The sequence below is a fragment of the Phragmites australis genome, chromosome 11, assembly GCF_958298935.1.
Source record: "Phragmites australis chromosome 11, lpPhrAust1.1, whole genome shotgun sequence".
In the NCBI taxonomy this organism is placed as follows: domain Eukaryota; kingdom Viridiplantae; phylum Streptophyta; class Magnoliopsida; order Poales; family Poaceae; genus Phragmites; species Phragmites australis.
The window spans coordinates 29333801-29359319 of NC_084931.1; the positions used below are offsets into that span (position 1 = coordinate 29333801).

The following is a 25519-nucleotide window of genomic DNA, read 5'->3' on the forward strand; positions in this document are numbered from 1 at the left end:
GCGCATCGCAACCATCTTGGAGGCCTTCTCTGCTAGTCCCTCAAACATTGGCGCATGGTTGTGATGATCCCTATCTTTGCGCGTCCGGTATTGGCAACACCGGTGCGTGCCTTCATCCCCGATGCATTCCCAAGCCTAGCAAACCCAGTGCACGCCGCATCCTCGACGGCATTGACTGCATCAACTTTGACATTGACTGCATCAACTTCGACAATGACCTTTTCCTCAACGATTGCCTCGACTGTATCACCGTCTTCTTTCCTAGGCCCTCCTTGCACCCTGTCAACATGGCACCTCCTTACGCCTATGGCTTAAGTGCTGCTTCCTTGTCAATGGCAAACCTGAATACGGCTATCTCAGGCACGACATCCTCGACCATGGCTACTTGCCTTGCTCTCCGCTATCTCGATATCAATACAAAGGGCTACCATCTGCATGAGTAACTCATCGGTTTCTCCAGACACAACATCTACATTGTATTGGCGTCCCATTTCAACTGCAGGGGATGTCACTTTATCTTTCTCTCCAGTCTCATCGTCTGCAACACTCCCATTGTGACTGCTAGGGATATTAGAGTATATTGGGATATCTCTGGATATGATAGTTTAGGATTGATTGTAATCCTGTGATACATGCTTTATCTCTATGAGAGGCTTCTTGCCCTCTAAACTTTATACTCTATATAATCCGTTCTTAAGGCTCAAGCAATATAATCAACCATGTTAAGCCAACTCTTATATTCTTTCACTAAGCAACATTTTAAGCACTTCTACATCGGTAATACTCTAATGTGAATGTAGGAAGGACGATGGTACTCTAGGAACTTTGCCAAGCTACTGCTAGTAGTATATATGTGAGTACCAGAAGCTTTTAGCTAGGAATGCTTTCTTTTAGTAGAAGCACATTAGTGGAGCCACAAGTTGGAAGATACTCAAAGGCCTAAAGAAAACCATGCAATCATATGTGTCCACCCCTTTATACGACTACCATAGTAGCATGATTAAGTGTAGCATATGAAGAAGAACACTCAACAAAGTGCTGCCCTCATGGTTCGAAAATTCATCAAAAATCGGTTGATATCTGTAAAAACTGATTAATTCAGTCCGTACTGAATTCTGAATTCCACCTATTTTTTAATTTAAATTCAAAAAAATAAAATCACTAAAAATACTAGAGACAATTCTAAGACCTTATGTGAAAAAATTTCAAAAATAATGTCATTTGCATCATATTTCATGGAGAGTAAGTTTGGGGAAGAAAAAAAAAGAAAAAGCATGCTTTAAAAAGCATGAAAGTCATTTAGTAGGGTTCACGTTAAGAAAAATATTAGCATGCAAACACATATTTTTTGTGTGTAGGGCGTAACTTAAGAGGATATATAAAATTAGTTTCACTTCATTTAGAGTTTTATTAATTTCTCCATAATGTTTACAAAGTTCATAAGCATAAAGTGAACATGTTAAGAAACAACACTGTAATTAATATTTTCATGTCTACCATTAATTTTCTTAGATAAAGAATATTATCAGTAAACTAATAAAAGTGATTTCACTAATTTTGGAGGTGTGACAGGTTAGTTATGAATTAATCTATTTGCAACATATTTACACAATCTTGCTTATTATAATAGCTATTTAATGAGTTCATGTATTTTTAAAATACATAGATCATGTAAAAAGACTAACAAAATTGGTTTCATAATTTTTGTATTAGCAAAGAATTAACTATGTATTTAATTAGGTTTAGAAAATATATTTTCTCACAGAAAATATTCAACTTTTTTATGATTATAAATTCTTTTATAATGTAGATCATGTTACAAGAAACTATAAAAATTAATTTGATTTGAAGTTCAGATAAATTAGTTATTGATTTTACAAGGTTGAGCTATTTTTATGGTTTTTCTTGAATTTTACTGAAATTTGATAAAACCGAACGGTTTTTGATGAAATTCGAGCAATTTTCGAAGTGAATCGAGCGGTTTTTGACTACAAACGAAATATGGAAAATGCGGTTGAATACCGACGAAATCAAAAGATTAATCGGTGAAATCGTCCGGTTACTAAATGCCCAATTCAATCGGTTTTTGCCGTGATCAAACTAGTTTGATCAAGTGAATTCGGCCAAATTTTAACCGAATTTTTCAAATATCATAAATATTGGGAATTTGATGACCTCCGCATTTTAGGGTTCAAACAAATTTTTAAACCTTAGTTGTCCTCGCAATTTGCGGTTCAGGCGGCACGGTCAAGGAGAGAATCACACAGGCATGTGCCCGGCATCCCCACGCAGGATCATCTGCGATCATTCTCTGATTAAGAAACTGCAAGATGATCGTCCTCGCAGCATGCATATTGGAGTAGTATTGTTTTTTCTTGAAACATCGATGCACATTAGTATTATAGTCCTAACTACATGTGCACCTCGATCTAGCCCATAACAATGTCTGAAGGTACTACCTTTTCAAGGTACAACAATGTCATATCGTTGGAAAGTCCAGTGTTAACAGTCTGAGCTTTTCATGGTCTCAGAGAACCTAATCAAGATATAAAAGTCGAAGCACAGGGATCAGAAAAACGAAGGTGTTGCAAAGTTCAATGGAACATCTTGGATGTTTGGATCCATCCAATGATGCAACATGCATGCAGTGGTAGCATGATTAATCAATGGACGGGTTAGTTAAGTACTCCCACCACTAGGTGGTTAAAGTGCAAGCATAGTGGTTATGCATGTCATTGGGAGGAGGGAAAGGAAGCTTGATGTTTGCATGCGCATGTCTTGTTTTCGACCTTGATTTGCTTGAGACAATGAACTCCCTACCCCATTGAGCACGGCAGGGTAGGTTACTTGCATCGTAGGTGAGATTAAATAAGCAGCTCAGCTCATGAAATTAATGCAGAATTTAAGGGCTCTTTCGAACGTAGGATTGGAAAAACGTAGAAATAGAATATGATGACGGGTGAAAAATAAAGGATTGAAAACACAGGAATTTTAGAGTAAAAGTTGTTTGGGTGGTTTGTCTCGAGCCTACGCGAGCTAGAAAAAAATGAGCTCCGACTGTATGTAGGAAATCCTGCGTTTTCATAGGGTTGGTACAGTATTCCAATCAAATTCCTTTGCCTGATCCCAAAGAAATGGAGAATCATGTGAAAATCCTTTGAACTAAAGAGCCCTAAGTCACCTAAGCTATGCTAGTCGTAGCAGGAGTACTGCTATCACCAGTAGGATTTAGGAATGCATTTGTTCTAATCCGGGATCTTGAATTACTCCACTATCCCGTAGTTGATCTGTACTGTTACTGACTATCGTAAATATCACACCGTAAGTTCTTAACTAAGTTGCTCGATAGGTTACTGTCCCGAGATCTTCAAATACTACTGCAACATAAAACGCCAAGATGTGACCACCTGCTCTGAAAACCATGTACTGTTAAAAATCATGTGGTTAGCAACAAGTTAAACTCGTTTTTGAGAGACGGATGGACGAACCCAAAAGTTTGGTATTGCATTTGGATCTGCATTTTCAGCCCATGTATAGTTCGGCACAGGTAAAATATTGGGTACTCATGGTTGTAGAAGACATGGCTATGACCTATGAGGCCTATGTACTTGGACTGCAGCATTCTTGCTTAGCCAAACAGTAGCTATTTTTGGCTCATATTTTTAGATACTGTGGTTTTCCCATTTCTTTGATTATTTCTTTGGAGTTTCAGAACCCTAAACCTCACGCAAACCTGCATTTGTGTTCAAATTAAGCTTACCAGTCCCCATTTGCGTTCAAATTAGCCTAATTAGCAGCAATAGATATCAAGTTCTTCACTAGTGAATCGTTGTGGACAAGTTGAAACTTCAAGTAAGCAGAGATCCTCAGATCCAACAACAGTGCAGTTAGTAAAGCAATAGTAGTAATATCTTATACCAGTATTTAACCTAGCACGACCTTTGTTGGATACTACATTTTTCTGGTCAGTACAAGAATCTTACGGAGCAAGGCCGCTACCACCACTTCGTTCAGGCGACAAACTGGTTTCGTGATTTGGACACGGGATGCACGGGGTTTCCTTGATCTGGATCAAAGCTGCATCTGACTGAAGATTGCTGGTAGGTAGAACATGCGCATCAGCTGAAGGTTATGAGCCTAGCCTGCCAACTGAAACTGTGAATTTGATTGCACAGATATCTCTTATGGAGGAGCAGTTTCATACATGATTAGCAACGTGCGGCCAGCGAGAAGATGAGTCAATAGTTTGTTTAGCTCAAGATCATCAAAGAAACAAACTTCCGGTGGGATTGATGTCTTCTTTCCGGAGCTGTCCTCCATTGTCTTTTTTATTTTTTTAAATAAAAATTCCAAATATATGTATCCGTTTTAAAAAATTACAAATCTAATTCATGCCGCCCATTGGAAGAACATAGGACCTAACATGTCACCCTTTTCAATGGCAGATATGTTGAAAAATTAAAAACAATTGTGTTTGAATGCTCAAAATTCAAAACACTGGCGAAATAGTTATGAAAAATATTATGGTGTAGAGGATACTATCATATAGCTCTAAAAAAATTCAATTCAAGCAATTACTTATGCAATGAGAAAAAAAGACAATTTTCATGATCCCTTTTGTCCTCCTTGTTTCTCATTGTACATATAATATTTTGTTTGAATTCTTTTAAGAGCTAGCTGATAGTATTCTCTATACCACAAATTTGTTTTAGAATTTTTCATTACAATGTCGATAGTGTTTTGAATTTTAAGATCATTGAAATGTAACATTTTTTTATTTTTAAACATGTCATCTTTCCAACAGGTAACAGGCGGCTTGTGGGCTACAAGAGTTTAGATTTTTAATTTTTCAAAATAGATGCATATATTTGTAATTTTTATTTAAAAATAAAAAAATCGTCCTTCATTAGTCTAGGTGGGCCTGTAGAAAAGCCCTGGGTCCTTCGTGTGGGCTCCAGAAAGCTCTATGCGGGTTTGGGGCGAGCGCGCTGCGATGCCACAGAATCAGAATGCACACGCACGGCCTACAACTGAAAAGCTGGCCCGCGGCTCAGTGTATCGCTGGTGTACGGGCCAAACGCGTGTGGCGTGGGGGATTCGCTCCACTACAGCCCACCAAACAAAAAGATCCGGCCCATAAGTGGTGGTAATCTTTTTCCTTTTACTTTTCTTTTTGATTTTTCCTAATCCTTCTAATATTTTAAGAAAGACGCTCAGTCTTATCTCTACTATATAAAACACAAGTTATTTCATATGTCATCTTTTTCTTCTACTCTTCTTCCATATAATAAAACTTTAAAACTTTAAATAATTTATACACTTTTGCTATTCATTCTCGTCCTCCAACCTCTCTGTCTCTTAATGACTACAGATATGAAACCCGTTTTACTAATAAAAATAAATAAAAATTAGGAGAAAATTAGTGGACAATCTCATTTTTTGAATCATATCTGAAATCAAATTATGACATCGCTTCTGACATATTCGTGAGACGGCGCTCCTATAGCGCATCCACGTCTCCATACATTAAGTTTCTGATTGATGCAATCACGTTCAATATTTATATTTTCGTGGTACCACACGGACACTTAGCTAATATTAATAGTAGTGCAAGTAAATACATAAGTACCTAACTGTTACATTGAAGATCGTGTCCTAATCCTTCTAATTGTTTTACTGTGCTCTCAGAGAAGCCGCTGCTAGTACCACTTCGTGCAGACGAGAAACTTGAAACACTAGTTGTTTTTACCTGTACCATGGTTGCATACCTGCAGCTGGTTGAAGATTGTTAGTGTTGATTAGTGATCTGACTATTTGGTGCACGGGGTTTCCTTGAACTGAATCAAGGCTGCATCTGACCGAGATCGCTGGTAGGTAAAACAAGCACATCAGCGCTGCAGGTTATGGGTCTGTCTCCAGAAGTAGGCAGGAGAGCTGCCTATTAGCTCTGAATTTAATTGAACAAATACCTCTAAGGAAGAACCGTTTCTCTCACGCAGGCATGCAATATAAGGCATCTGCAGGCGAATATATTACTTCAGTAAAAGTTGGAACAGTATATTCAATTAGCTTGTAAGCAATCGGCCAATTGGGAGGCTCGCTGCCTCCAAGCTTGTCCAACAATTTCATCTTTTGCAGTACGACTGCTTCTCTCTCTCTCTCTCTCTCGTGCAGTACGACTGCTTCTCTCTCTCTGAGGCGATTTTGAAAGAAGATGTCAACACCGACCTAGATTAAATATGATTTTGTAATTCCTTAGGCGCACGTGTGGTGTTCTTCAATAAGAATGATTCAGGGTAAAAGCTGGCAAGTCTTCGTGGCTTGCTTGCCGATTGAACGCTTCCATCACACATTGAAACATTTGCTGTTGCTGAAATTCTCGTACGCTTCCAGAAATTCTCTGTCCAGTTCAACGAAAAACTGTAAACATTCACACGATTAAAGCTGCAGCTTCAAAGTCCCCCATTTTTGCTACCTAATCGATCTGAGAACTGGGCACATATCAAACGTGTGTTACTGTACTGATGCTGCCGGTCGTCAACTTGAGAAGGCGACATTTCCATCTGACCACTGCAAAGATTCATGCCAAACGCACAACTTCTCTTGCATCCTGCATTTTTTTTAAAAATTTTCTTTTGGAGTACATATGCATTGCCTGCATATGCAGCAGCTGCATGCCTGCATCACATGTTCACATGGGACTGGAAATTCAGGAATTCATTTACTGTGCTACTGCGGATAAGCTCCGCAGCTCGCACGTTGATAGCAGCCTCCCTCTCTGACCGAGTGACCGCGTTCGCTTCTTTTTCCCGCCTCGTGTCTCCGAAACTATATATGAAACCCTAGGTACGTGCACGCTCGGTCAGTCTGGTGCATTGCATTCCGTACGAACGACATCTTCATTCTTCGACCAGCAAGACCTGCCTGTACGGATGGGCAACTGCGCGTGCAGCGCGTCTCGGTACGCGGCGTCGTGGACCGACGACGGCGAGCCGGGGATGTGGCCGGGGCAGCAGGGGGAGAGCAGCGAGGCGAGGACGGGCGTCGAGGTGACGATCAGGGTCAGCAAGTTGCAGCTGCAGGAGCTGATGGCGAAGGCGGCCGGGGGTGGTATCGGCGGCAAAGGGATGACGATAGAGAAGGTGCTGGTGGAGATCGCGGACGCCGGCGAGGTGGTCGACGGCCGGCACCGCCGGCGCTGGGAGCCCGCGCTGCGCAGCATCCCGGAAGCCGACGAGTCATGAAGCGGAACATGCACTTGTGTACATATTTGTACGTTGTGACGTTTTTACTATATGTTATATCTCTACTATATAAAATATGAATTAGTTCGTAGTTCTTTCTATTTTTCGCTTCCACGTTATCTAATAAAAAACAGGAAAGAAACGCGCCAAAGAGAAAACCCACATATGAATTCCGCTTTCGTCCTCCGCCGCAATTGACCGCAAGTCCTCCATGCACGGATCCGGCGTTCCGCTCCCCTGCCTCGTCTCCCGCATCGTTCCACTCCCAAACCCTCCGCACGTCGCCACACCGCCTTCGCAAATCACGAACACGCCCGCCTCTGACGTTGAGATCCCGTCGCCACGCTCATCACCGTCACCGCGCTCATCGTACATGTCTTCCCCCGAATCTGATCGGATCGGCAGCCGTGACCAATTTGGATCAGCGGTCGCGACCGTCGAGTCGCGCGTCACTGCCATCTCATCAGCCCCTTCGCTCGTCACCGCCGTTTCATCGCCCCCCTAGCACGTCACAACCGCCGTCACCGCATCATCAGTGTGATGGATCGCCGCTGCTTCACCGACCAGCCGATCCGCTCGTCGGCGTATCCGGCACCATCGCCGGCCCGCCATCTCGCTCCTTGGTGTCTCAGGCCTCGCGATGGCCGCCGGGAAACCGGTTCATCTGCTGATCAGGTTGCCACCATTGAGGGAGGAGACCGAGGAGGCCACCACCAAGCTCGGAATTAGAGCTGGGACTTGGGCCGGGTCAAATCCGGATGGCCCGTGGCACGAAGATTTGGCACGGCCCACGGCACGGCACGGCACGAGAAAATCTGGGCCGGACTGGCACACACGGACGTGTGGGCCGGGCCGTGCCCATGGTCTGAGCACGGTGGGCGGCACGGCACAGCCCAAATATTGGGCCATGCCTGGGTCGGCACGGCACGAAAATGGCCCGTCGGCACGGAAAAGGCCCGTCGGCATGAAAATGGCCCGTCAGCATTTGAACTACCCGCTGCTCGCATTTGAATGTGTACCAAGTACCAACGAAAATTCGTTTAGACTTTAGAGGCTAAGCAGCCTTTAAGCATTGATGGCTTTGAGCAGTAAAAAAAGAAATTACCAGCAGTGCAGCATCGAGACAATACTGCAATGCATCCCATCATTTCTTTCTTCCATGTCACAGTCTTACAGAGAATCGTTTCTTTCTTTCATGTCACAGAGAAAAAGAAAGCAAAATCCAAAGCACACATTCCCATGATCCCATCACACCACACAGCCAAACAGGAAACCACTCCATGGACTCCAGCCCGGCGCCACCCGCTTGCCTCATCCGGCCAGCACCAGGTGGCGGGCGCGCACCAGCACCAGGCGGTGCCTGACAGCCTGAGTGCTGACTGCCTGCCACACGCCCACACGCTAGCATCGGCCCGCTCCGCGCGCCATGACGCCAGTGCAGAGTGCAGACAGCATGAGCTGAGCATGAGTCACGTCGCCATTTTTTTTTTTGCTCTCTTTTGACCGGAAGCAGTAGTAAAGAGGGAGGTAACGTGACTTAAAGAGAGAGTAGATATGACTAGAGAGGTAACAGGTAAAGAGACAACAGGTAAAAAAAAACTAACGTTCACATAATGCCTATATAATCTATGTTTTCGTTACTCGTTTCGTCACCAAGTCACCGGCTCATTTCTTCACGATCTTCACAGTCCACAGTTTCACACTAGCAAGTAGCAACATCATCAAATCCTCACACACCAAAATATACTCCCTAGTGGTAGAACTGGTAGGAAAAAAAGAGTAATAAGGAGCTATGTGCGCAATAGCTCTCCAAGTCCTGGTTCGTCCATGCCCGAGGTTCCTGATCCACGTCGTCTGTCCCCAAGCATGGGAGACTATAGGATGGACGACTGTCATATGGACGGTGTGGACGGCTACGAGGTGGAGGAGCAACACGAAGGCGAAGGCTATTCCATACCGGAGGAAGCAACAACCAACTACCCCGTTGCAGAGACGGTGATGACCAATGATACTGCTGGGCCATCTGCTCCGCAGACGGGGGGAGCAGAATGTTGGAAGCATTTCACTAAGAATAAAGAAATGTGCAATGGTAAGTTGGTTGTAGTGTCTGCAACTTGTAATTATTGCAAAAAAGAATATTCTGCAGGCTCACGTGGTGGTACGGGGCATCTAAACCGTCATTATCCGGTATGCTTGAAAAAGTTTGCCATGCGAGAACAAGGCGGAAAAGTGCAAACTCAACTGAACATCTCTGCAGATGGCTCTGTAAGTACATGGGTTTATGATCCTCAAATAGCTCGCGACGAAATTGCTAGGCATATAGTTACGGAAAATCTACCCATTAGGATGGGCGAAAGTGCTAGCTTTGAAAGAATGATACAAAAAGCCTTTTGTCCACAGTACAGTAATGTGTCTAGGAAAACCACCACGAGAGATATAATGAGAAGGTACCAAGAAAAAAATGGATTTTCTAAAACAAAGTTTTCGGGCCGTAAGCTTTTCTGTTGCCTTGACATCAGACATTTGGACGTCTTCACACCAGAGGACATGCTACCTTAGTGTTGTTGCCCATTACATAGACAACGAGTACAAGCTAAACAAAAGGGTCATATGATTCAAGGTTATTGATGAGTCGCACACTGGAGAGGCTATAGCCGCACTCATTCTAGAGGTTATCAAAGAATATGGGATAGAAAATAGGATTGTTTCTATTACATTGGATAACGCATCGGCGAACACATCGGCCATAAGGACACTGGAACCATATATGCAGAGCTACATTGGTGGATATGTCCTCCATCAAAGATGTATATGCCACATCATCAACCTCATGGTACAGGCAGGTATGTCGCAGGTAAGTCAATATGTAAACAATATTCGTAGTGCTATTCGCTTTATTTCGAGCTCCCCATTGGCATACAGCAAATTTAAGGAGTACTGCAAGATTAACGGTCTGAAACCAAGAAAATTCGGCCTAGACATGAAAGTCCGTTGGAATTCAACATACACTATGCTAAAACAGGTGAAAGGGTACGAGACTATTTTTAGCAATTTTATCAATGCTCAAGGTATAGGCATATTGCTTACTAACACGGATTGGGAAGTTGCTACAAGTTTACGTCATCTCTTAAAACCATTCTATAATACATCAACACAATTGTCTGGTATTTACTACCCTACATCTCCTCTAGTTCTTGAATGGCTTATGAAAATTGTTGACACGTTTAATGAACATAGTACAGAAGAAATGCTAGTCCCTATTGTTAATGCAATGAAGGAAAAATACTTAAAATATTTCGATGCTATTCCACACTTATATTGTTTTGCTCTCGTATTTGATCCACGTAAGAAGTTGGAGAAATTAGATCTTGCTTTCCGTTTTATTGGCGATGCACTTGATCTTGATTACTCAGCTGCTTACTCACATGTTAAATCTGAGATATTTCGAGTTTTTGGTATGTACCAGAAGAAGTTTGGTCAACCTCACCCGAGGTCTGAACCAGCACAAAATGAGAAAAGAAAAACTACGGCGGCTAATATGTGGAAGAAGGTGAAGGGCAAGGACTCTTCTTCCTCAACTCAGCCAGCTAAGTCATCCTGGAACCCCAGCGCAGAGCTCAACCACTACTTCGAGTTGGATCATGTCTCTCATGATCCACTACTTCAGGATGATGACCAGATCGACCCCCTTGGATGGTGGAAAGACAACGAACGTCAATTTCCTGTGCTATCCCAATTCGCACGAGATGTTCTTCTTGTGCCAGTATCATCTGTATCTTCAGAATCAACATTCAGCACAGCGGGAAGAATAATCGAAGAACGAAGGTCGTCTCTTACACCCGAGATGGTCGAGGCACTCACTTGCCTCAAGGATTGGGAGGCCGCGGAAACTCGACAGCAGCACCAACTAGAGGACCCAGAGATCGCGAATGCCATGGCCGATCTTGAGCTCGAAGACGAGGATTAATTATCTTTGTAATAGTATGCGGTACTCTTTTTCTTACCGGGGAAAACTCCATACTGGGGTGTAAGGTTTTTAACGAGGCCGTGTACTAGCATGTATTTGCAATTAATAAAATTCATGTTCCCCAATTGCATTTTTCTTCTTCTGCAATTAAGAAAGTTAATATGTGTAACGTTTGGATGACGCCGAGCTCTGCCGGCGAAAAGCTTTGGTGCGTCTGGCCCACGCTTTGGCGCGGCTGGCAGGGCCAAAACGTGGGTGGCGAAAAGCTTTGGCGCGGGCGCGCCGCGCGCGGCTGGTCTGCGTCGCGTGTCGCGTCTACTAGTCTCTTCCACTTCTCTCTCTCCACGTCCATCTCGCGCTCCAAATTTCCCCGAACTCCATCCCGCTCTGTCGCCTTTTCCACACGCGCCGAGGAGACGAAACAAGAATCAGCCGCCACCGCGCCCGAGGTGGTCGTGACGGAGGCGGAGAAGAAGGCGGACGAGCCCGCGCCGGCGGAGGAGAAGAAGGCGGATGAGCCCGAGCCGGCAGAGGAGAAGACCGTGGAGGTGGAGGAGAAGGCTGTGGAGGCGGAGAAGAAGGCCGATGACGATTCAGAGGAGGAGGAGAAGGCGGACGAGGCCGAGGAGCCAGTCGCGGCGGACGAGGTGGCCGTGACCGACGGGACCGGGTCGTTCAAGGAGGAGAGTAACCTGGTGTCCGAGCTCCCCGACCCAGAGCGCATGGAGCTCGCGCAGTACAAAGAGCTCATCGCCGCCGCGCTCGCCAACGGGAAGTTCGACCTGCCCCCACCTCCAACCCCACCGGCTCAGCCCGCCGCGGCGCCTTCGACGGAGGAGACAAAGCCGGAGGAGCCAGCTAAGGAGGAGGCGAAGGACGAGGCATCGGGCCTGGCGCCACGCTGTGCTGCTCCTCTCCTGCGCGATCGTTAGGCTCCGCAGTGCGTCGCAGGAGCGCCGCCGCCGAACCACACTCGGCTGTTGCAGCTGCTGGGACGCGGAGCTCGGGTCGTGCCCGTGCTTGGCCCGGCCCGAAGCGGCCCGCCGTGCCGAACCTCACGGGCGAAGAGTCGTGCCGGGCCGGCACGGCACGACGTGCTGATCGTGCCGGGGAAGCGCGGCCCGACGTGGCCCGAGGCACAACCGGGTCGTGCCGGGCCGGCCCAAGTCCCACCTCTACTCGGAATACAGAGGTAAAAAAGCGTCCATGTTCCTGCAGTTTTTATTCCCCTTTTCTCGGCAGAGAGGAGGAACGAGGAAGTGTCCTTCCAGTGGTCAGACTCAGCTAGGAATCACAATCTCACCATTTGTGAGATGCTTCGATTCTAAACTTGCATTAGCACCATTGGTATAAAATTCATCCTATCCTATATTTCCAATTTGGCCACCATGGAGGAGACCACCACCAAGCTCGGAATACAGCGGTAAAAAATCATCCATGTTCGTGAAGTTTTTTATTCCCCTTTTCTCGGCAGAGAGGAGGAACGAGGAAGTGTTCTTCCAGTGGCCAGATTCAGCTAGGAATCGCAATCTCGCTATTTATGAGATGCTTCGATTCTACACTTGCATTGCTTTGCACCATTGGTATAAAATTCATCCTATCCTAGATTTCCAATTTGGCCACCATTGGTATAAAATTCATTCTATATTACCATGTCGCTCTTCTCTATGTTTATGAACAAGCTACTGTAATCGGTTGGTGTTTTCTTATATTTTTGCTACACGGCGGACGCATTCTTCCCACTTAAACTGAGCTCATAATCGAATTTCTAGATGCTAGGTTATTCATGCTTTACTTATATATCATGCGCATTCCCATATTGTATACCTGCCATCTTGCAAAGGTGGGGCGCAGACGGCTGCTCTTAGAGCAGGGTTTGAAAACTGCTCAGCATTCGTTATATTCGGCCAATTCGATCTGCACTGCATTCTGAATTCAATCACTTTTCTAATTTGAATTTATTTTAAAAAAAATCATAAAAATTCTAAAAATACTAGAGATAATTCTAAGACTATATGATAAAATTTTAAAAAATGTCGTTTGCATTATATTTCATAGAGAGCGGAAGTTTGAAAAAAAGAAAAATATTGAAATGAGTCGGTATGAACCAGATGATTTGGCCCATCATGTTACGGAAAAACTTAACATATAAACACATATTTTTTGTCTAGAGCGTATCTTAAGAGGATCTTTAAAATTAGTCTAACTTCATTTAGAGTTTTTATTAATTCCTCCATGATTTTTACAAAGTTCACAAGCATAAACTGAACATGTCAAAAATACTATAATTAACCTTTTCATATCTACCATTATTTTTTCTACATAAATAATAGTGTAAGTAAACTAATAGAAGTGGATTCACTAATTTTGGAGGTGTGATGGGTGAGTTATGAATTAATCTAGTTGCGACACGTTTATACAATCATGTATGTTACAATAACTGTTTCATAAGTTCATGTATTTTTAAAAGATATAGGATTATGTAAAAAGACTAAAAAATTTGGCTTCATGATTTTTGTACTAGCAAAGTATTAATTATGCATTCAACTAGGTTTAGCAAATACATTTTCTCACATAATATATTCAACATTTTTATGAGTATAAATAATTTTATCATGTAGATCATGCTACAAGGAAAACAATAAAATTTGTTTCACTTAATTTGAAGCTCAGATGAATTAGATATTGATTTTACAAGACTAAGTCATTTTTTGTTTTTTTGTTGAACTTCATTGCAATTCGGGAAATGCGCTCGGTAAATCGGGAAAACTGAACGTTAAGAATTTGTTTGAAATACATTCAATGCGGGAAATTCAGAAAATGTGATCGGTTTGTGGTGTAATTTGATCGGTTTTTGATTGAATTCAAGCGGTTACCAAATGGTCGATTCGGTCGAATTCTAACCGAAATTTACAAATTTGACCGAATTCTCACCGAAGTTTGAGCGATTTTTCCGATATTCACGAATTTTAGAAATTTGGTGGGTCTTGATTTTCGACTATAAAACAAATTTGGAAACCCTATCTTAGAGCGGCATAGCAACAGTGGGTCGGTGGTGACCTCTGTTGTGTCGGCCGTGGAGCCGGCAATGCGGACGGGTGTAGCTGCTTCTATTCCGAACAGTATGCTAATCCCTAATTCTTCCTCAGCAACAATCTAGATTTTTGTTGATACAGAAATTAGTTAAACAAAAGAAATCATCTTGAACACTTCCTTAGATCAAATGTGATTGAAGATACAGTTGCAAAAATAGTTAGAACTAGAATGGCATAAGTAGATGCGAGTATCAGTGAACGCATTCTATAAGTAAATAGATGGATTTTTTTTACTCTACAGCATGTATATTTGGATTCTTAAGTAACCATTTTGCAAGGTAATGAGTCATGTCATGTTAAACCAGGTTTCTACTAAAGGGAATTATGCATAGTATGAATACTACAACTACCAGACCAGGTTTTTGAGCCAGGCAATGATCTAATGGAAGGAGCGTGTGTTTGTTATGGTGTGTTGTTTAACAATTGTTTGATTTTCATGTATTTCAATTTTAAAGGTAAAGGACCTGATAGGAAGAAATATGAGGAGCGGATAAACCAGAAGACTACCCTCTATTCCTTGGTAATCCAGCTGATTGCCAAACCATTTCACACTTTAGTATAAATGCTAATCCTTCGAATATTTTAGGGTAAGCTGATCTAGGTGTGTTGTTGCATACATCTTCATCCTGGCTGGGCCTACCTATGAAGGTTACTCTTAAGTGTCTGTTTTCATTAAAAGATGAAGAATTTTATTAGCTGAATTTTAACCTAAATGTTTGTAGGTGGTTGATATGTTTGGATGTCGATCGCCAATTTGTGCTGCCTCATTCTTCTGATAACTTAGTTTCTTAAATGTTTGATTTGCAATATTTTGCTTTGGATAGTTCACTTAAGCATGTAACTTTCTATTCCATTTGCAGCATTGAGGAGCTTGTAAAAGTAAACAAACACGATCTTCGTTCCTCAACATCTTTGGAGCTTGCTGATGAACTTATGTCAGGATCGCTAAAGCCTTCAGGGTCTCAACCCAGTCACCATGTATTTGGGCAATTTTAGAGCTACCTTGTTCTTTCCTTTTTAGACTAAAAACACACTCTTTGCTCACTGCATGTCCGTATTATTTCAGGATGTATACGTACTATACCTTAGCACTTGTTTGATATGGTACCTTATTTGAATGTCTGGTACTCTGTTACACTGGCGCTCGGAAGAAACTCAATTCTATCGCACCTCATTAAATTTCACTTCAGGTACAGTATCCCTGAAGCTCTATAGTTTTTTTTTTCTCTTCTGTGATTGAACTGTAAGTGCATGTAACAGTCTGATATTTTGAATGTTCAGTTTGTGTTCTTTCTTGATCAAGGAGGTTTCAACAAGTCCTAAATTATCTATGTTGTGAACCTGTATTATCATGTTTATTCTCTTTGTTGCTGAAAAGTTATGCAAAGATATCACGTGTTGACACCCTTGAGGTAAAACTGGGAGTGTCAAAACTCATCTGATTTTAGGAACGCAAGCATGTTCCAATATAAATAAATAATTTGTTAGAGAAAATAGTGCATTGAATCTGACACCATTACTTATAACTCTATGCAAAGTATGTAACTACTTCGCTTTGTTTAACAGCTGAACACGCATTGCTCTCCCCCTTCAACGACAACTCTTGTTGTTGATACATTCGAGAGTTTCATTTCTTGATGGGTTGATCCAGTTTCGTGGACCCACTCACAGTTGTGTCGTGTGTGCCTGTGTGGTCTCCGTCAGTGCAGGCAGCAGGCACCGTAAAAAAGGTTCCACCATTCGTGGGTCTCTGGATAGTTTTGCGCCTTGCAGCTTAAAATTTTTGTTATATTTTTTCTTCAATATTTTCAAGAATGCATATCTGATTAAAAATAATAATATGTACATACTATCGTCGCTCGTTAAACGGGCTCTGGCGGTAAGTGCATTTAATAACTAGTTACATCAACAGAACTTTATTTCATCCCGTGAACGGGCGAGATCTTTATTTCGCCTGGTGAACATGCGACACGTTCAAATTAATTTAATTTATGGTAGAATTTTTTATAATATAACTTTTGTATATGACAATTTGAAAAATATTGCACATTATGTCGAGAAAAAGTGTCGGTCGTGCAAATAGTTATTAAAATGGCTTCATAGAGTATTTCATTTTATTCTTAATTTTGGTTCGATGTAATTTTATCGATATTTTTTTATTTAGTTGATGTAAAAGTATGTGAGTTATTTTTTAGTGAAGTAACGCTACGATGATATAAAATTTAATTTGTCGAACAATAGTAGTCGTGAAGCACAATTATCATATAACCCAGCACAAAGATTACATACGCTGATAAACATTACATGGGACATGAGGTTTATTGTCGCTGAGCTAATGAACCTTAACTGTAAAGAGATGATGACAATAAACATTAGCATGTATGGTACGACTAAAGATTAAACTAATTATGTGCCGCTGCTAAACCTGATATGTATTTGAGAATGAAAATAGGCAGGATTACAATAGATGCACCTAGGATATTTGTACTTTCGCATGGCACCGGGACCCTTCGACTTAGCGTCACGGGCTTCAGCCACGACACGCTCCTTTGCTGTCTTACTCATGTGCTCCTCCTCTTAAAGCTTGAGCCATATTTCCTCCTATTGTTGTCCATACTCCCGGCGTTCGTAAGCTTTCCTCCTCCACTACATGCTCATGTCGACCCACCGTTTCTGATCCTCAGTTTGCTTCATATCCAGTCATCCTATGATGTTACAGATAAGTGGAGGAGACTGAAGAATGAAACAAGAGACGAGATTAGTAAGACAGTGCACGAAATCATATGAAAAATGTCACAAAAGTGATCTTTATCGCTATATCGGTAGGTACTCATACGGTCCATATCGAAGCGAGTCGTACTAGTAGTTGGCACATATAAAGAAGTGTTCGTCATAGGTGTAGGAGATGTTCTGGGACTCGCGTAGTCTACAAGGGTCATTATAGAAGCACATCAGCAGTTTGACCCCCTAGGGGATGAAAATCCCCCAATATTTCTTGGGTGAGTTTTGTGGAGCTAAGGAAGATATTGCAGTTGAGAGATCTAAGGAATAAGTGGTCTATCAATGGTTGAGGGTGGGGTTATTTATGATGGCTGGAGGCTGTTGCATGGACTGAGTGCATGTGCATGGCTATAGACCGGAGAATGAGAGTATTGTACACAAGGACAAATGACTATTCCCTGTGAAAGCTAGAAAAATTAGGACAATGATGGTTGGCAGATATTCCATGTGAAAGTTATTGCGTGGTATAGTCATTTCATTCTACAAAAGTTCAGTAAGGAGTTATTGTTACCTCTGTATGGAAAGCATGTAATCCTATGAATGCATTGTGCTTAGAAAAAAACATATTGGTAGAATAATAAATTATGGTCATCCCATCAATGAAAATAAAGTACATCACATATAAACTCTTCGTAAGTATTCATTGTCTGTCTGTGGTTACAATACACCCATCCTGCCTACCCTTGTTGGACTTGGTTCCAGATCCGTTTGCCATAAAAAAGATTGTGTTGGACTGTGTTGGAGATGAAGTAACTATGGATAGGTTACCCTTATATACACAAGGGTTAATACTGGCATAAACATCTTCTGTAACAACATGGAGTACCAACATGGAGTACGGTTTGTAGAATAACAGACGGTGATAATTCATTTGAATACGGTTACATAACACAGTTACACTGTCATATGGCACATACATAGGAAATTTATAATTTTTTGGGCGTTAGGTATCATGGTCGATACAAAACGTAAGTATAACATATAGACACACCTTATGAAAAGTAAATGGCCGTCCTACAGTGGAGTCATACTATCACATCCTGAAACAGTAATCACGTAATTAAGTCTAATTATGCGTCATTAGGGTCATAATTAATTTCAGAGCATTTTATTTTGGCACATCAAAGCACTTTGATTTGAGTCAATCGGATGAGAGAAAGAAATTCGGAAGAGAAAAGAATAGAATTAACAGTTAAAATAGACTCTTTATCTAGCACATGGGTCCCACCAGAGTGGGCCAACCACTCTCTCCTTCTCTCCACTTGGGCAGCAGCCCACTCCTCTCTCTCCCTCACTCCACTCTCGTGCTCCCTCTCTCCGTCAACCAGCCAAGACAAGGAGAGGAGCTCCCCCTCTCACTCCCCTCTCAAGCTCTCTCCTCTCCCTCGGATTTCTCCCTTAAGAATCGAAGCTGAGGTATGCATGTGCTATCCACACATTCCCTAGCTCATGAGCTTCCCATCCATCTAATTCATTTTCGTTTTTTAGGATTCGAGCTGATTTTGATGTATTTTTGTGTTCTTGGTTGAAGAACGAGGAGCATCAGCGTTCTTCCTTTTTCCTGAGCAATTTCCTCAGTTTCCTTTATCATCCGGCGAACACCAACCTCGGCAAGGACCATTGGGTAAGTTCCCTAGGCATCCATGGCAAGAATCCACATTTTGGATGGTTGGATTTCAAATTTTGAGCTAGGGTTGTAAAGTTCTTGAATTCTTGAACTTCAGAGCAATTTAGAGGATTCAGGTTAGATTTGAGTTAGAAATAGAGTTGCTAGGTTATTGAATGAGTTCTAGACTCTATAAACTCTCTCAAAAATGTTCCCCTTTGGTTGAGGGAGGCTCGCAAATCAAATTAGCATTTTTCCCCGTGAAGAACTACTTTCTGCGGAAATCTAGAAAGTTTGGATAACAATCTGGAGACTCCAAAATCTGGAGTGTCCCGAGAATTTTCTGGAGACTCCGTAGTACAGAAAGTGTGGAGAAAAATCCGGAGACTCTGGAGTTACTGTTCATGAGACCTTTTCTTTTGTGTTGATAGCTTGTAAATTTTATAGTTAGTTCATACAAACTCCAAAAATTATGAAACCAGTTGTGTTAGCTTCATATGAGTATGAACTACATGTTAAAAATATTGTAACTCAAGGAAATACTTTTGATAATTAATTAATTAGTTAATTAAATATGTTTCAACTTGATTAGATCACAGTTAATTAATACCATGTCATAAAATTATGAAATCTCTTGAACACTTCATGTTATGATTAGTGCCATTTAGGAAAGATATTTTCTTGCATTATAAATCATAGTTTATGATATTTCATCATATGCATATTGTGGCATACTTTGTTGCACTTTATTCATGCTCATTAATGCACACGTTCTTGTTTAGTGAATGAAGAACCGACTTGTGACCCGGTCGCAGTTGAAGGCGACGCCAATCTTCCGAAATTCTACGAGTGTTGCGTGGGTAGCATTAGGCGGTCATCCGAGCAATCAAGGCAAACATCTAATCAGACTTCTCCCTTTAATTTGGATCGTATGCATCATATACGATAAATTACGCTTTATGTATGTTATGCATGAGTTCGAGTCGATGTCGGGTTTATGATGGGTGAAACCTATGTTGATGTACTAATTCTCCTGTCTTGAATAGTTGTTGATCAGTATTCTTATAGCCTGGGTTTAATATGTTGTTATCTAACTTAAAATATAATTTGGTATGCTTAGTATGTACTTAGGTCCTCAATAGAAGTCGAGCGGTGTCGTTTGTGAGCATAGGTTTTAATTACATGCACAATGATCATAATGATGAGTTGATGGTGTTGGTTGGATGAGTGGTGAGGATGAGATGATATGTGGGCAGTGTTAGGGGTGTTTGTCCTGCCCGGATATGGAGTTCCCCTGGGTAGGCCGGGAGAGGGACCCGGACACCATACACCACTTGTATCATTTAAGCACTGATCGTTGTTGCAGTTGGATTTAGTACTTTCTGTACTTACCACATGTCGTATATGAGAACTATAAGCCGATTACCTTTGTAGTTGTGGCTTTTTGGCGTACGGGTCGATGGTGTTGGGCATGGGGCCGATTGGGGTATCCATTTTGCTCCGAGAGTAGTTCTGGATGTCCCCCGCACCTATCGATGCATGATCAAACGATCGAGGCTTATTGGAAAAGGTTGACAGGAGTACCCCATTGTATGGACCTTTGTGGTCATGAAAGCCGTATGATCATCAAGTCATGTAGATAAAGGAGTACCCCTAGCAGGGTATAAAAACATTTCAAAATGCCACAATCTCGGTCATGAGCATGCTTCCGTCCATTTGCCCCAGTCGTAGAGTTATGAATGTGGATTGAGATGGTTGATGGGTTGAGATGGTGCTTTACAAATATTATTCTTATGGTTCTGTTTACATATATTTAGTTGAGGCTTATGGTTTAGATTGTCGTGTTGGTCAAGTATAGATGCTCACACGTGTTTATGTCAAATTTGCTTTCACATATGAAATTTATTTAACATGTGGCTTTTTCTTGCTAATATCCAAATACATAATCCTTGGAGTCGGACTATTTATAAGTGCTCATTATAGATTAAGTCTTGCGAGTACTCACACTGCTTTTTCAGGTGTTACCGGCGAGGAGGAGATGGTCTTTGGCTACTTCATGCCCGCTGAGGGTGGTGGTGGGCATGAATAGGCAACTACTCGGAGGTCACGCCTTTGGGGTGAAGCCTAAGGGTATATGACTTCACCCATCTTTGCAGTCTTTAGTTTTCTGCCGCGTAGTTTATTTTGTTGGTTTGTTGTTGAGTCGGTTCTTATCTCCTACTAGCTCTCTTTTGCTGTAAATTGTAATAACTTGTTAAATGGTTAAGAACGTGTAATCTAGTGTTAATTATTCACTCTTTATTAAGCTGTGTTGTGATGTTAAATGTTGAAAATGTATGTGTTCTGATCTTGAGCACAAAACACGTGCCGGGACCGGGATGATATTCTGATTAGTCATGAGAGTTGTGATAAAGAAAATGATCAACTTAATGACTAATTGGAATACTGTTTGGATGGTTCCTCACACGTACTAGAGTTAATCCTCATCACTTGATGCTTCTTTCTTACGCCCTTGTGTGCGAGCTTCTTTCTCACGCCTCCAATTCAGCTCGTCCTCGTTTCCCTTCTTCCTTTGACTTACCCATTCCCGGTCCTTAGGGGATATGAAGTCATCGATCCACTGGTGAAATGCACACCCCCGGTTGTGGACTGGATAAGATTTGTTGACTGCAGATGAAAAGTGTTAGTACATGAAGTCAATGGAAAATTGTATTTTTGCAAAGTGATTACCTGAAAAAATTCACTCGTTTTAGAAAGTAGATCTATGTTCGAACAACATAAGTGCCTCCTCCTGAAGGTATTCAAGTCATGGGAACACCGAACACTGCATGTCTGTCCATAATGGCATTCGAGCCTCAGCATACATTTTGGGGGTAAACGGTTGTCGAACACGTCCCTGTTTGGATCATTTTATGGATGACCTTCAAATATTTGCATGTCCCTTCTACATCTTCCTCTTTGTGTCATGTTTAGTTTTAGTTTTGTTCAGATAATCGAGATGGAGGTGCCTTATATTGATGAAGGTCGTCAAATACTTTGGTAAGATAATCATCGTGCATCACTGTAGCAGGAGGACCTAGGTCCGCGGAGGAAGGGTATGTCACCCCGCTGGCAAGTGTCGTGTCATAACCATGACACACATAACAATGTGGTATCTATGAAGCGAGTGTCGTACCTAAGGTGGGGATGCAAGAACTCGAATGACCTGGGTCCATGAAGGAAGGTTGTGCCACCCTACTGGCTGCGTATATGTGGTCATCGGCATAAGTGAGGGTTGACCTAGACACTGTGACATCGTAACAGGGATCATCGATGATGGAGAACGAAAGCCGAGGCCATGCGCCACTATAGCATGGGTCACCAGCTCCGGTGAAGGACTATCTCGTTGTAGTAGGGGTCGAAGAGGAAGGTCGGGCGTACCGGTCGGTGCGGTGGCTCGGTGAATGTGGAGGATGGACGTGCCGGGAGATGAGATGATGCTCGTGCTCTCGTTGTAATGTCCGAGGAGGAACTACAGCTCATTGATCGAAAGACCTTCACTATGTTTCGAATAAGCTAAACACCGTGCTCATCTCGTTCCTAGGGACCTCGAGGCTATTGTCGAGCTACAGCTTCGTCGCACATGCCTCAACATCAATCTAGTGCAGTATGTTCCTCTACAAAGAAAAGTTTCATTTGGTTACGTAATTTTTTACTAGCAATTGTAGTAAATGAGGACTCATGTAGTGTTATTCGTACCTCAAACCACCGTGCTTGGTCTCTATGTGTTGGGTACGTGCCACACACATCCACCACGTGTCGTGGAAGATCGGTCGGTGTGTAAGTGATCCGGATCTGTGTCTGAGCCACGAACCATATGAGATACTCCGCGTACGCCTCCTCAGAGTGTGGCCGATCCTCGTCCAGATGTGCTCCACAACTTGATCCCATTCATCAACCCACCTCTGCACACATGACACAAACGTGCTCGTGGAATGAGCCCCCTTCCATGTCAACCTGCAAGAACATGTACATAAAAGATTGTCATATGACACTTCATAGATCCCGAAGCTCATCTCAATTGTCTTCCTCTTCGCTCTCCAAGCCTTGTTGTAGCTGATAGTATACTTGTAATCCTTCTCAATTTGTCTGATTATGGACTCTGGTTCGTAGTTCAGGTTGTTCATAATTGGGGCGTACATCACATTGGTGACAAATGTTGAGGTGATGTTCCCATAGTTGGACTCAAGTTCGTCCATCGTGCAAGTGTGGTCGACTTGAAAGTTCATTTAGCCCTTAAATGTGGTTTTGGTAATTAATGATAGTACCTATAGACTAACAATATTGTTGAGAATTATTAGTAGGTTGTTTCATAGGTGATGTATGGAGGAGAGATATGCATCAAGATGAATGAGCTTGTCGGTGTATCAGGAACCAGGGGTCCCCGAATCCCGAGGCCAGGCCAGCCACCGGCCACATGGCGCCATCCTGCGAGGCCTTTCCTGTAGGATGAGAAAAGTTCAAGTCCCGGGAGAAGGTGCTCGGGGCCACGGTCGGCGGCCCCCGAGTCCCCCAGTTCCCCGATGATCCACGAAGTCTAAGTACCGGGAAGAAAGTGCTCGGGGAGGTGTGCGGTCACCCCCGAGCACCCTAGTCCCCCGACGTTCAGAAGAGCTAAGTTCTGGGAGAGAGTGCTCGGGGCTGCGTGCTGCAGCCCCCGAGCACTCGGTTCCCCGAGGATCCGTGTAAGAGTGCTCAGGAGAGAGTGCTCAAGGCTGCACGTGGCCGCCCCCGAGCACTCGGTTCCCCGAAGGTCCGTGCAAGAGTGCTCGGGAGAGAGTACTCAGGAATATAAACAGTATCCCCAAGCACTCGGTACCCCGACGACCCAGGAAGGACCCCGAGGGACCCACCGTCGAGGTGTCAACCGGTCAAAGGCCCGAGGCCGCATTTAATGAGCGTGCGTGGTCTGACATCTCCAACTGCTCCCGCCGCGTCAGTTCCTGCCATATTCTGGCAGAGAGGCGTAGGGTCATTAATTGCACGGGTCCCGTCCCGTGCCATCCGGCTTATCTCGGGATAACGTCGTGAGGATCAAGGCGTTCCGTCTGCCGCACTGCTGTGGCAGGGGAACAAGACAGGGCAAGCACGCCGGGTTGCTCTGCGGCTGCCCGGTGGGCCCTCTCCACGGCGCCCGTTGCCAGGGCATTTATGGTGACGGGCGACCGGGCGTGTGACGCATTTTCCACCCCCGGTCACTTCACCCAGAAGAAATGATGACGTCCTGTCCATTCATGGCATCTTGGAACTCGTGCCCCCTCCTTTCCGTTCGGGGCATGTCTCGGCCGGCGGGTACTTAAAGCCACCGGCAGCACAGAAGAAAGGGTCCAGAAGAGAGAAACCCAACGCCCAACCTCGGTCCAGACGAAGACCAGTCGGTCGAGACGAGCATCCATCGGTAGAGACCAACATCAAAAAAGACGAACAAGACCAACAAGTAGAGACACTGTGAGCAAGGTCGAGCACAGTTCCAGCCGAAGAACAAGAAGCCTGAAGCTCTTAGTTATGTCATAATTCTTGTAACCAGCAACATCCTCCAGGGACTTTCTCAGGACAGTTATAGCATTCATACAGGAGTAGGGTATTACGTCCCCGTGCGGCCCGAACCTGTCTAAACTCTGATGCATTTACTCTTTCTTGCGCTAGGTCAACACCCCCACCACCGGCCGTTGCATTCATTCCCATTTATTTCTCCGACGAACTTATTCAGGATCATCCCCCCGGCCGAATCTCTAAAAAGGGGTCTCTCGGGATCCCTGCGACATGAGTTAATCCTCCGACAGAGCTCTAAGTGATGCTCGGGTAAGTGATGACAATACCTATGGACTAACAATTATGTAAATAATTGTTATTATGATTATTTCATAGGATATGCATAAGAAATAAAGTATGGATTCGTTGAAGAATACCATGAGATCAAAAGAAATGCATCGTTGTCATTGAGCTCTTAGTGATGCTCATGAGATGAATGAGAAGCTCAAGAAGATTGACAATAAGAAAAAAATGCTAAGTTACTTGTGGAGATTAAGTAACTAAAGGTATGTCATTGTCAATTAGGATTTATGGACTGATCCATGTGCTTTGTGCTTGAGGGTGAGTTAGAGTTAGGTTGCATAAGAAGGCATGAGTTGAATTGAGATATTCAATATGCCAAATCGGAAGAGCAAGATCAAGACAAGTTTAGTGGACAACTTATGTGCTTGATGCTTGCGGTTCATGTCTAAGTTGTGAACCGGATGAAGATGATGAAAAGAGAGAAGTCTTCCATACTTGGTGCATGGGAAGCAATCAATTAAACTTCATCAAGCTTTCAGAAGATCAAATAAATATCAAAATGGAAGCGAGGGTGATCATTGTCATCAAAAGAAGAGGAGTTGATGACGAGCCTTGAAGAGCTATGAGAAGCATCGAGGCTTTGATGATGTGTTCGTCAAGTTCGATGGGATTGCTCAAGGCAAAGGTATGTTTTCTAGTTTTGCTAGTCTCAAGGAGTTTGGTGAGAGACCAAGCTATAGGATCAATAGCGGTACTATCAAGAGGGACTGCCGAAAGTGTTGCTCGATTATTGTGTCGAGTGCTCAAACCATACACTTAGTGCGATATGAGTTTGTGTTAAGAGTTCGCTTTAGGAGTCTAGAGTATCTAAAAGGTGTTTTAGATCTAGCCCTTTGTGTTGTCGACCTTAGTGGTGAAAAGTGGTTGTAGCCAAACCTTAGTGGTGTTTGGCATGTTCCATGTGGTTCCTAGTTTAATCTTGGGGGATTAAGCTTTGAACAATTAGTGAAAG

General features: G+C 43.1%; 2 protein-coding genes across 2 annotated transcripts; both read left to right on the forward strand.

Moving 5' to 3' along the window:
* The first annotated feature begins 6880 nt into the window (after nt 1–6880).
* Nucleotides 6881–7366, forward strand: LOC133884310 (uncharacterized). The gene has a single exon (XM_062323670.1). It carries the CDS (start codon nt 6933–6935, stop codon nt 7242–7244), a length of 312 nt encoding a protein of 103 aa, XP_062179654.1. The 5' UTR covers nt 6881–6932; the 3' UTR covers nt 7245–7366.
* A 4021-nt stretch (nt 7367–11387) lies between these two features.
* LOC133884141 (patellin-2-like) lies at nt 11388–12143 on the forward strand. Its single transcript, XM_062323503.1, has one exon. The coding sequence runs from the start codon at nt 11388–11390 to the stop codon at nt 12141–12143; it is 756 nt and encodes a 251-aa protein (XP_062179487.1).
* The last annotated feature ends 13376 nt before the right edge of the window (nt 12144–25519 follow it).